This window comes from Tamandua tetradactyla, chromosome 2 (genome assembly GCF_023851605.1).
Source record: "Tamandua tetradactyla isolate mTamTet1 chromosome 2, mTamTet1.pri, whole genome shotgun sequence".
Taxonomy (NCBI): domain Eukaryota; kingdom Metazoa; phylum Chordata; class Mammalia; order Pilosa; family Myrmecophagidae; genus Tamandua; species Tamandua tetradactyla.
Genome location: NC_135328.1, coordinates 205,324,210 through 205,337,493, shown reverse-complemented (window position 1 = coordinate 205,337,493; position 13,284 = coordinate 205,324,210). Strand labels below are relative to the sequence as shown.

General features: G+C 34.7%; 1 protein-coding gene across 18 annotated transcripts in view; it reads right to left on the bottom strand.

Moving 5' to 3' along the window:
• The window catches only part of EIF4G3 (eukaryotic translation initiation factor 4 gamma 3), a 373,254-nt gene that overhangs the window by 197,497 nt on the left and 162,473 nt on the right, over nucleotides 1-13,284 (bottom strand). For 10 of the 18 annotated variants that reach the window (XM_077150955.1, XM_077150957.1, XM_077150961.1 and 7 more), the window contains 4 exons: nucleotides 10,417-10,608; nucleotides 9,752-9,866; nucleotides 1,871-1,968; nucleotides 1,248-1,370 (listed from right to left, as the gene is read on the bottom strand). In XM_077150955.1, the coding sequence (XP_077007070.1) occupies nucleotides 1,248-1,370; nucleotides 1,871-1,968; nucleotides 9,752-9,866; nucleotides 10,417-10,608 (528 nt within the window). The remainder of the gene's footprint in view (nucleotides 1-1,247; nucleotides 1,371-1,870; nucleotides 1,969-9,751; nucleotides 9,867-10,416; nucleotides 10,609-13,284) is intronic. The other 8 variants (XM_077150973.1, XM_077150959.1, XM_077150958.1 and 5 more) reach the window with 1 other exon arrangement.

The window sequence follows — 13,284 nt, the reverse complement described above, 5'->3', positions numbered from 1 at the left end:
ATACCTGTGGAAATAATGGGAAATGATGACAAGTTCTCTAACAAATCAATCATATGACCTTACACCTCAGATATCTAGATGGCTACATATTATACTCATCTGGATGACGGCAGAGTGAGATAACTGACAGCCACAGACTATCACTATTTCTAAGTGAAAACGCATCGTTACAACAAAGGACCAAATTTTAGGCTTAATCAAATTTCACAGATTTTCGAGGGTTTTTAAACTAAGCCACTCACTATTTGTGACCTCAACCTTTAAGAACATTTTAAAGATTTAAAAAATTTTTAATTTTTTTTAGCTATACCACTAAAATCAAGGCAATAGGTTACCATTCTGAAATGCTTATACTCATCAGACCTACCACCTGTTTGTAAGCTGGGCTCTTAAGAATCCCTCACTATCCAGCCACACAACAAAGGGAAGCAAGCAGCTCCCTATTCCTAAGTAACTTTGCTTTCATCTGTTTTAAACACTGGGTTCTCATTTTTAAAGGTTGAAAATCATTCATCACTTCTGAATCATTTTTCAAAATTTCAAATGACAAGGATGAAATAAAAATTCCAGCATTGCTTAGAATCAAAATTGGAGAATCTCATTCCCTATCAGTTTTTAAACACCAGTTCCTCCTGGAATATCCTGACTTCTAAAAACAGTAAACATGATAACCACCTTCCTCACAAGGAACAAAAAGGTAGCTAATTGATAGGATTTATCTACTAATAGCCATTGTAACTAATTAAAGGAGACATCTTCCACTCAAGAAACTCATTTGTGTAGTCCTAAAAGGAGAGTGGTATACCTGTAATACATACACATGTACTCTGAATAACACAGGCGATCACCTCAAGCTACACTACTCAGTAACAATGTTTAAATTCTTCATTTAATGTTTCCATTAATATAGTGTCCAGTACTTAATTCCTAAATTTCTATAGTGAAAATATGAAATTTAATGGTGAGATTTCCATAGAAATGCAAGTCCTTTTGGCATCATGCAACAGTTCATCAGGAAGAATAGCAGTAGCTTGCTCTGAAAGTCACTTTCAATTAAATTTTGGAAGTTTTAACAATTTGTAGAGAGAAAATGACATATCTGCCCAAATACCATTTAGATATTTGAGGCTATGAGACAACTGATGAGGAATGGAAAATACAGAAAGCAGCTATAAGAAATAGAAAAGTTCAGTAGAAGTTAGTAAACAAATACACACTATCATCCATCATGGCTCAATATGTCTTACCTGAGGAGGAGTAGGTGTGGATGTGGGTCTCCCTATGGGTGGAGTAGGATTTCTGCTGCCACCTCCAGACATAATCTCTTCTGTTATGTCTTTGCCTCCCTGATTTGGATCCCGAATCCTTATCTGTAAGGTTAAAATAAAATGGCATATGTACCAATGGGTTTGTTTAGCCATTCGTCTGTTGATGGACATTTTGGCTCTTTCCATCTCTTCGCAATTGTAAATAACGCTACTATAAACATTGGTGTGCAAATGTCCGTTTGTGTCTTTGCCCTCATGTCCTCTGAGTAGATACTTAACAATGGTATTGCTGGATCATATGGCAATTCTATATTTAAGGCACCAAACTTCTTGACCCTAATTAACTTTTATTAAATCAGAGTATATATACCACACCTAGTTCAGTGTATGTTGAAAGCTGATATTAAGCAAAAGATACTTGCAACTTCTAGTTATAGGCCCATACAAATCCTCTAGGTCTAGTGGTGGGGAGTTAAGGAAAGAATAAAAAATCGCACAATTGAGAACCGAGATGACCAATGATCACAGCAATGGGTAAATCTATTTGACAAGTGAACACACATTCAATTTCAAAATAAGAAAAACAGATAAAGTTCTCTTACTGTTTTTTTTTCTCTCTTAGCTGGAGGGGGCTGCTGCTGTGTAGGCACTATGATAGGTGCTGACTGATAGACTGGCTGACTTGGGTAAAAAGGCGTTCCTAAAGAATCAGAAAAGAATGAAAAGAAGCATTCAGTTATTTTGTCAACTGTTACAGGACTAGTAACAGTACTATGTCTCTGGACAATCCCTTAAAAAAAAAAAAAAGAAGAAAAACAAACAAGCATTCTTCCTTATTATCTCTTCCCACAAGCTCGACCACAGTTACTGAAGTAGTCAAGAAATAATGCCCCAAACAAATAATGTATTCAATTATTTGGGAGTGGTCTAATACCTCGTCCTACTTACAGAGAACTTCTGCCACAGGAAGTCACTATTAATGCTTGGGAAATATCCTGAGGTAGGGGTGAATAAAGCTGAGAACAAGCAGCCTTAAGATAAACTCCAGATACTAAGCATGGAAATCAAGATCTTTTACAATCTGGTTCCAGGTTTCTAGCTACATTTTCTATCATTCTTAACCCCCATACCTTTGTTTTAGCTATAACCTATTCCTAACTCCTATCCCCTGAGTGCAACAATCACTTTTACATCGTCCATTCTTTGACTATACTGTCATTGTGCCTGAAATATCTTCTTTCACCTAGTCCTTGTATTCCCTACAATTTTTAATTTTCAAAACTTAGACTGTCATAATTATTACTGAACTAGAGTGCTTATAGTAGAGGTGGTGAGAAGGGTTCAGACACTGGATATTTAGATAGTAGAGCCTACAGATTTGCTAATGGATTGGATGTGGGTGTGAGAGAAAGAGCAGTCAAAGAAAAAATTGTTTTTGTCTGAGCAAGTGGAAAAATGGAGACAGTATTGACTGAGATGAGAAGACTGGAGGAGAAGTAGAGCTTGGCACAGAAAAATTAAGAGTTTGATTTTGGACATGTAAAGTTTGTGATGCTTATTAGATTTTCAAATGGAGATATCAAGTAGGTAGAAAGAGAGAGAAGTCTAGAGTCAGACAAAGGTATGAGCTAGAGATATCCATCTTAGAACTGGCAGAACATAGACTACCTTTAAACCATAAGACTGCATAAAATAACTAGGAAAATGAGTACAGACAGAAAAGAAACCTAAGGACAAAATCTCAGGACACTGTTCGTTTAGAGGCCATAGATATGAGAGAACCAAGTAAAGGAGATGAAAAGTAGAGCCAAGGACAGTGCCTGAAATGAAGAAAGAATGGGGGTGGAAGTGTGTGTGTTGGGGGGCAGGGGAGGTAGTTAACCATGTCAAATGGTGATGTGAGGTCAAGTTAAATCTTATAGAATCAAGGAGAAGTCACTGGTGACTGTGACAAAAGTCGTTTGCATGGAAAGGTGGGGACAGAGAGTGTGCAGTCTGATTAAAGTAAATTCAATAATGAAAGAGATGGAAAAAAATAAAGGAGACAGTGAGTTCAGATAACCCTCATTCTGAAAAAGTTTTGCTTTAAAGGGAAACTGAAAAATGGGGTTATGGCAAGAATGTGGCATTAAAAATATTAAAAAAAAAAAAAAAAAAGATGGAACATGAAACAGTATGCCTGTTGATGGGACTAATCCAGCAAGAGGGAGGGAAAAAATGACAATATAGGAAAAAGAAAAGAGGATTGGTTGTGTGATATCCTTAAATGGGGGCAGGAAGGTTGGAGGGCACAAATGGAGGATGGGCCTTCAAGTAGGAAGAAGGACAGATTGTTCACCTATGGGAAAAAAGAAGGAAGGAAATATGCAGATAGTTAATACAATTTAAAATCCTTGGTACTTAGCAAACAGTCAAATAATGTTGGCTGCTATTATCGTCACCACTGATGTCATCAACAAACCCACCACCATCAAAAAAATCTTCAAGTGGAAATTTCTTGGATGCAGCATGAGTTGCAGTACCAAAATTCTGCCAAATGGTTTTGGGAATCAGATTTTACAAAGTCTAATTGAGGGCATGCCTAATATTTCAATGTAAAGAGACTGAAAAACCTTAGCTACCTCAGGCAGTAAATAAACTATTTTCAAAGCAGAGCTCAAATTGATTCTAAGCTACCCTATTAGGGCACTAGTTCTTTAACTCAGAAAATAAACTACTAAAATTGGTTTCAAATGCAGTTTACCTACTCATAGGCAACATAATCTGTTTACCTTGGTATATTTTTCCACTTAAGTAAAATAAGATCTAAAAGGTGAATCATCCCCCTCTTTTTAAAAATAAGATTATTCTGAAACAACATTTCTGAGTTAACATGACTGGGGCAGTGCCTGGCATATCATACACATCCAATAAACACCTGCTGAATAAACTTGGCAGAATGGAATAATCTCAATATTGTGGGATTAAGCACAACCAGTAAAATAACAACAAATTGTCTTGTTAATCATTGGGCCCAGATGAGGTAAGGCCCTTTGCCTTACCAAACAAAAGTCTTCTTTTATAAACTAATACATCTTTTTATATAATCAGGGACATTTAAAAACATTTTAAACTCTATTAAAAATCTGAATTATTTTTGCATACCATATCAATTAGGCCAATTACTTAACCTCTCTGTACCTCTGGTTTCTTAAGCATAGAATAAGGCATGTTGGTCTAGATCAGGTGTCTGCAAACTACAGCCCAATACCCAAATCTGGCCTAACACCTGTTTTGTAAATAAAGTCTTATTGGAAGACATTCACTAAACCACACACAGTAGTTCAACTCTCCTCTATGGCTCCTTTTGTACTACAATGGCAGAGTTAAATAATTACCCACAAAGCCTAAAATATTTATATCTGATCATTTACAGAAAAAGTTTGCTGAACCTTCATTGAGATTATAGTTCCCAAATCCCTGGTCTATTTAAAAGGTTCCACTGACGTATAGCAAAATTTATACAATAATAACCATGAAATACACACACACACAAATACAAGCCAAGTATAGTTTGACAACTTCACTCTTTTAAAAAGAATTTTTCCTATTTTGAAATTATTTCAGGTCTATTATTTTGTTGTTAAAAGAATCTTCCTAGTTTTTCAGGGAAATGTGAAATTGCACCAAGCAAGCAGCTGTAGTTGCCACAATTCTATCTAAACTTCGTTTCCCTTGCCCAAAAACACAGAGTTGTCTCAGAGTTTGAAGCAATTAGCAAACAATTTCAGGCAAAGCCACCAGACATGTGTATCTGATTTCCATGACAAACACGGTAATGCTGTATTAGCTAGCGGAGCCACTATTTTTGTGCATTGCTTTAGGATATATACAGCAATATAAATTGAAACTGAGTGGAATCTGTTTCATATTGGCAGAATCACCCCAAAGGAATGGAGAGATTAGTAATCATTCAGCTGGTGCAATACTAAATTGCTTCAAAACCAAATCATAATTTATACCAAGTAAAAGTATCATATACTCAGTAAAATATGGCATTATTGAAGAAATAAAGTACATTGAAACCTTAAAAAAATAGCCTTCCTATAGGAAACCATAATAACAATAAATGGCAGTTTTCTTTAAATGTTATATTTCTGTGAGGTTTCTTCCTTTATTTTATTCCATTTTTAATTTGATTCATCAATAATACTGAAAGTTCTGAGAACCACTGGTATAATTAATATTCAAATTTAATCTCATTACTAAAAATCCAAGCATAAACATCAAACAAACGCACAATAAGATCATAAAAGGTAGAAAGAGGACAGTAGCATCTCCATCTCACAAAATTCCTAGCACAATGTCTTACACACTATACATCTTCAAAAAAAGCTCAAAGCTTTGACCTTTCCATAGAACAATAATAAGACAGTGGTTAAATATCCAAGTCAGTACAGAAAAATCAATTTATCTCAGAACAATAGTAAGAACAGTATACAATCACATTACCAAACACAGTATTACCTCTCCAAATCAAATTCAATTTGGGGTGCCAAAAAGGTTCCCACCTCCATATACCACAGTGGAAACAATGACTCCCTGAACTCTCATGAGGTGAATGGGATGTCCAACCCCACGGAGACTCAGGAAAAGAGTGGAGAATGGTATGGTAGAATGACCAGAAAGGAGAGTATACTGGTTTGAAGCAAGCGGGACCTCGATCCCTACAAATTCTCAATTTTTTCTTTTCCTTTCATATACCATCCCACTACCAGTACTGGCCTGGAAATCAATTTGATCTACATCAGGTATTTTTTTTGGTAAAGAGAAACAATAACAGGTATCAAAACGTTTAAGAAAAATTAACTGAAGAAAAACTGAAACGCTTACCCTAAGACAATGTAACTCATGAGCATTTTCCCTCCAAACTGGGGAAAGACTGCTAGAATTACATTTTTACCAACAGAATCCCATGACCTTAAACTGCAGAACTTCAAGGTAGTTTAAAGTATTCTTTGAGAATACTGCTCAAGGGTAAAACTGAGCAGGAAAGTAAAATGGTAGCGTGTTGCCATGAACTGTAAAGGTAAGGATGAAAAGCTAAGAATGCTGAGGAAAAAGACCATCCAACTTACAAAGTCTAGCACAGGGCAAGAAGGAACATGTCTGGCGATTGATTACTTGCCACTACTACTAGAGAAAGATCCTCTGCCCTAGACAATAAGACCCTGCATCAGAACACCCACTTCTACCTTGCTCCAAAGGACAAAAGAGATAATAGAGGAAAGGGGAGACATCAGGATCAAAGAGAAAATGAAGACATGGGAGTGGAAAGGTAAGGGGTGAGGGTTACGTTCCAAGAAGACATATAGTCTATATATGTATAGAATAGGAAGAGGGATGTTTACTAGATCAGAAAAGTGGGGATCAGAATTGTGATAAAAGCCTATTAGCTAATGACAAAATGTAAAGCTATAATATCTGCCCATATGATAAAAATAACTTACATTTTTGCAACAGAAGACTAGATAAATTACGATTCATTCCTAAAATGGAATACTTTTTAGCTCTTGAGGGAAAGTCTATAGGTAACGAAATGGGAAGATGTCCATCAATAAATTATGAGATGAAAAAAACAGGAAGTGTTAGGACATTATGAACAGTATGTGCACACTTGTGTGAAAAAAAACTTGTTTATAAACTGAAAAAAAGGAATGTGTCAAACTTAAATAGTCATTTATTTAAGAAGCAGGTAGGGCAAGAAACTGGTTACTTCAACTTAATAAATTCTATATTATTTGACTATTTTATCATTAACTTGATTACTTATAAAATGAAATAAATAATTTTAAAAGTTTTTTCTATTATTTTGGAAACTAGGAAAACAGTGTTTTAATCTAAGTGATAAAAGACTGATGATTTATGGATTCTGCATAAGAATTTCCTGGGGACGAAAGAATAACTAAAAGTCAACAGACATCTCTAATACCTGAGATACAACTGCAACTCAACATAATGCTTTTTTTGTAAAAAGAATAAATACGGTCTCTCTATAACAGAAATAAATGAAGCAAAAATGTTACAATATTGTATATTAAATCTGCAAATGACTTTCCTATTTTTAAACTCATCTATACTGTTTCTATAAATAGAGAAACAGTTGCATTAGCAGCAATAGAGAGGGTGGACACAGACTTATAATAAGAATTTTAAATGATGAAATTTCCTGAGTCAAAAGTAATTTACATAATCTGCAAATATACAGACTAGAATTCAGTGAGACACCTATAAAAACTATTTTGTAAACTGGAAGACACAATTGTGTTCATTTTGTGAAAAGGAACTGAAAGAGAAATACGTTCATTTTTAGCACACTTATTCTGACTGATAACATATAATTTTATGATTCAATAAATTCTAGATAATAATCCCAACAGAAAATTTTACACTTAAAAATAAGTTTAATTGGATTTAGGATTTTTGAATAAGGACCTATATATATTAAGGCATTAGAACTTCATGAAAAGTGAACTGAAGCTAAGTTAAAGGATTAAAAAGGAACACTTCAATACTGGCAATATTCCATGTCAAAATCTGGATGATATGTATATTTATTTTTTTTTTTTACAATAACAGATTCATTTATTACTGACATGCTATTTGTTGATTTATAATTTTATAAAAGCTTGAGTATTGATTTCAATGGTCCATTATTGACTAGGTCCAAATCCCAAAATCATATTCCAAATAAAGTCAAGTTGAACTCTGTCAAGAAAGTAAAAGCCCTATATGTTACCCTTCTATTATCCCTTTGGCATGTCTTTTTTTTTTTTTTTAACTTTTTTATTGTATAATATAAAAAACATATATACAAAGCAAAGAAAGAAAACAGCAAAAGTTTTCAAGGCAATCTTCAACAAGTAGTTACAGGACAGATCCCAGAGTTTGGGCTACCATATGATCCTCTCAGATCTTTCCTTCTAGCTGCTCCAGAATATAGAAGGCTAGAAGGAATAAATAAATATATATATATATATATATATATATATATATTTTTTTTTTATCATTACATTTGACTTTTTTTTTCCTTTTTGTGAAAAACAACATATATACAAAAAAGCAATAAATTTCAAAGAACAGCATCACAATTAGTTGCAGAACATATTTCAGAGTTGGTATATATAATTTTACTTTAAAACTCACATACATACAACATATTGTCCTAAAAATATCAAATAATGGAAAGTAAAAATATATTTTAATAAAGCTGAGTTAAATAAACATATATTTTGAGATATTTAATGAAATTATAAAGTAAGTCATTTTGAAATGGCAGTTTCACAAGGCAATACTAACCAAGATACCAGTAAGCTTTTCTCTTCTCTAAAAGAATTTGTAAAACCAAGTAACAATTGGTTGCTTTGCCCATTTCTCAAAACTGAAGAAAATTTTTCTTGGGTGATTCTAATACCAGTCCAAATCTGCTATAAAGGTTCTTAACCGAGTCACTAAATCCCAATGCTAGAAAATGGGTTAATGGATACATGTTTATCTAAATTAGATTGCAATCTTCAAAGAACAAGCTAAAATTTTAATATGTCTTTGATGGTAGTGAAAGAGATCAATGCTTATTCAATCTTAAAGCTTAATTTTTCTAGTATTCCTTTACTCAATCGTAAAGCTTAATTTTTCTAATATTTGCTGATTTTATCAATTATAATTTGCTATCCATGGAATATAACAAGTGTAGTATGTGGTAGAAATTTATCTAATAAAATAATTTTCATCACTTCTTAGCCCAGTATTGACTCACACACCAAATATAACCTTGGCCCTTGTTTCTCTCTACATTAAAAACATTTAAAATTTTTAAGGCATCTTCATTTGAACTAATCTTCAAAATCTTTCCATGACTGAGATCTTATCACTGTTTTGTAGATAAGGAATTAAAGATTTACTGAGTTATATTTAATCATTCAGTATATATTCACCAAGTGCCTGCCAGTCAACATTCTAGTTGCTGGGGACATAGCAGGAAACAAAACAAATAAAAATCCCTGCCTTAGTACATATTATATGTGGGGAGGCAGGAAGGGAGAGACATTAACAAAAATAAGCAAAATCTCTAAGATATTAGATGGTGAATAAACGCTTGGCTAAATGAAATCATGAAAGGGAGATAACAAATTTATGTCATGAGCAAAAATGTAGTAAACATTTAGGTAGCAGTGAGCTGGTAGCAGATGTCTGAACTCAGACATGGGTTCTTTCCAACTGAATACTATCTTCTTAAGAAGATGTCATTATCTAAATACATTTCTTTCCTCACAAGCAACTTTTTTTAGAGATAGCAACTCTCTTTGCTTTTTAAGCAGATCAGAATTGCAACATTTTAAAAAATCCTTCCCACTTCTAAATAGCATTGTCCAAACTGACCCACCAAAAAAACAAAATGAAATCGATAAAACCATCCAGCAGATGGCTTGAATTTTTCTACTTACCATAAGCATTGGGGAAGTCTCCAGGTCCTGGTCCAGGATAAAAAGGACCTGGGCCTGGTGGCTGAACTGGATACTGTTGTGGAGGCCCAACATAAGGAGGGCCACTATGTCGATACTAGAAGAAAAAAAGTATAGGCATTTAATGAATAATATAGACATTTAAAGAGTAATAGGAATGCAGCTTAGTATGGCAAAATAAAGTTAAATGTGTATGAGAATCATGTAAAAGAAGTGAAACTACTTGGTTAAAGGCATTTAAAAATGCTTGCTTGCCATCAAGATGCAGTGAGGATGAAGAGAAAGGTGTGCCTTAGGAAAGCCATATAGCATATCAGTACACAGGCAAACACCAGTTCATTGTAAAGAGTTCAAACTGGTAGCTTCCAATGACATTAAATTATATCACAGGAATAGCATACAGATCCATTTCAAAGCAGTAGGTTGCCCGGGAGGGATGGGGAAAGTCTATAAGATAAAAACACTTTATCACTTCAGAAAATTCTAAGTAAAGAGAAGTAGAAACATCTCCTTAAAATATTATGGAAGTTGTTAAACTTAAAACCAACAAAAAAGTTCACAAACCATCAAAAACCAGTGCCATCACCCACCCTGCTCCTTCTACTGAGAATGGGTTGATTCTCACTCTTTTCCTGAGCCACACTTGCCTCATACTTTACCTGTGGAATACAGTACTGTGGACCCTGGGGCACTGGGTACGGCATGGGCAGATGGTTTACCATCATGATGTGCTGATTGGCCTGGTACACTGCTGTGGGTGTCTGTGCACCAGGACGAATGGAAGGAGTGCTGTTCGGGATGGTAGCTCTAGGAGGCTGTATTTGAGGCCTCTGGAAAAACTGGGAAGGGGGAGAAAAAATGTATTTATTTGTTTTTGCAAAGGGGAATATAAAATTTTACTTTCCTGAGCTTTCCTTTTTTTTCTACTAATAAAAATCTGATAAACTTGAATTAGAAATACAATATAAATGAAAAGAGATGCAAGTTCCTATGACTGGGTTCCACATTAGGTCAAATTTGATCAAGAGTAGTTAGTTTATTTTAAATTAAAGTCTTAGCAATTTTTAAAATAAAAATTACCATATCATTTTTAAAATGTATGATAAAATACAGTAAAAGGGGCACTGGTATCCCTCAAAGTTACTGTGTAATATAAAAGCATCAACTTTTTCATAAAGAATAGGTGGTTCATTATCAACTTATTAAAAATTAACAGTCCTCACTCAAAGCCAATCATTCAAGTCATTTATAAAATACTAAGGACAAGAAATCTCTCTGGACATAATTTTCATCCCAGCTCAACAAGGTCAAACTGAACTAAAACTATCTCTAGGATTGTCAGGTGCCTTCCTTTTCAAAAAAGTGGCTAACCTTTACTAAACTGAGGCCTATTTTCCTTTCTATAACAGTTTGCAATAAAAGTGGAAAATCTAGACAGGCCTAGGAATAGCCTGGAATGAGCAAAACTCAAAACTCAAAAGCCTAAGTAGAAGGCAACCAGCACCTGTGGTCATTAATGGTTCTCATTGCAGGCTTAAAAGCCTGGAAACAATATACCAATAGTGAATTTCAAATATGAATGTTATCTATTCAACAACAAACAATGAATTTCACTGTAATAATAATCAGGGATAGAGTAATAAAGAGGCCATGCAGAACCAGTAATTTATTACCTGGATGGGTCTGAATCCTCCCTTCAATTATGAAGCAAGAAAGCAGCAGGAAACAGAAAGAAAGCCAATGGAACAGCTTACAGATCAGTAGGAAGGGGTGGCACATAGCATGCAGCTCAACAATAGTATCTTACTAATTAGTAACATTAAGAGAAGCTAAAAAGAAGACTAGAAAATAAAAAATCAGAACGATAATCCTCCACTAGAGAGTTCAAGGATACGGAGAATCAAAGAATCAAACCACATTTAATTAAAAATAAATAAATCCATTGGCAAAAATCTTCTAATAGTAGCCACAAGTTATAACAGCTTGAAAGGAAGTGTCTGCTTGGTGGTTCAAATACAACTGGGACCACTGATTCCTATTCTTGGTTCTCATGCACACCCATTATGTAATTTGGTATTAGTTATTCAGATTCTCTGTGATCTACTCTTCATCTTGAATGCAGATAAGAGCTAATAATATAAGCGCCATTCGTCACTGTTAAGTTCACAAAAATTCTGAGAAGTAACTAAAAATTTTCAACTTATATTAAACTCTTTGTGATAGAAATGTGTTTTCAACGAACCAGGAATATAAGTCACTTAACGCTTTAAAATAAAAACCGTAAAAATGTGACCTAGCTCCAATCTCTCCCGAATTGTTTCACAACTCCACAAGAGTTGCTATTAGTCCAAATAAAAGCAAGGTTGAGTTCTGACCTTTGGGACCATCCAAGCTGTATCCTGTGCTACTCTTAAACATCAAATTACCCACAGGTGGTATAAGAAGTACTTTTTCATCACGGACTCAAGTGGAAGAACTGGGACCCAGTGCCCAAGGCTCATCTCCATTCAGCTTTCAGACCCCAGGACAAAGAAAGTCATAAAAGAGGTTGTCATAAAAAAGCAACAGACAGAAAGATATAGCAGGAGACTAGAGTGAATGGGGGGACCAGAAGGCCATAGAGAGTAGCTGACAGAGATGACAAGAAAGCACAGGAGACAAAGCTGGTAGCAAAGGAACTTGAGCTGAGATACGACTGCAGCAATAGTCTTCAAGTTATCTCCACTGACACAGTTTTGGTGACAGACCCAAGAATCTGTTGGCTGCAATCAGGAACACTTAACTAGTAAACTTTTCATTACCAGACTGCATTTCTCTTACTACACAGCAGAGAATATCTATTATAAATCAATGTATATGAGTTGTAAACACCTTTCAGGAATGAAGAGAAGCATTTTTTTTTCCTTGGTTAATATATTGGGAACCACAAAAATATTACAGAACAAGGAGAAGGCCATTCACCTGTTCAATTTATTTGGCACTACTAGGTGTCAGACACAAGTAGATAAGATTAATAGTATAGAATCTGTTTCCATCAACTCCAGAGGGCAACCAAGACAAGGAGCATATCAACTGGGCACAGGTGATGATCTACTATGGTTATATTATCATCAAATTAAGTCAAAAGATTTAAATATTGCCCACATACAATAAGAAAGGACCCTAAGCCATCAACTTACGCAGAGTAGGAAAACTATATAAGCTTTTATACAGGAAAGATGTCCCACAATTTAACAGTTTAAATACGTGAGTGCTTTTCTTACCACTTGCACCAGTTTGAAGCTATTATGTACCCTAGAAAAGCCATACCCCTTAATCTTCATTTAATATCACTGGGTGGGAGCTTTTTGATTGTTCCCATGGAAATGTGATCCACCTAATTGTGGGTGGTGACTTTTGATTAGATGATTTCCATGGAGATTTGTCTAGACCTATTCAAGGTAGGGTTGCCTACTAGACCCTTTAAGAGGGATCTATTTCAGAAAAAGCTTTACAGCTGAGAGAGCACAGTCAGC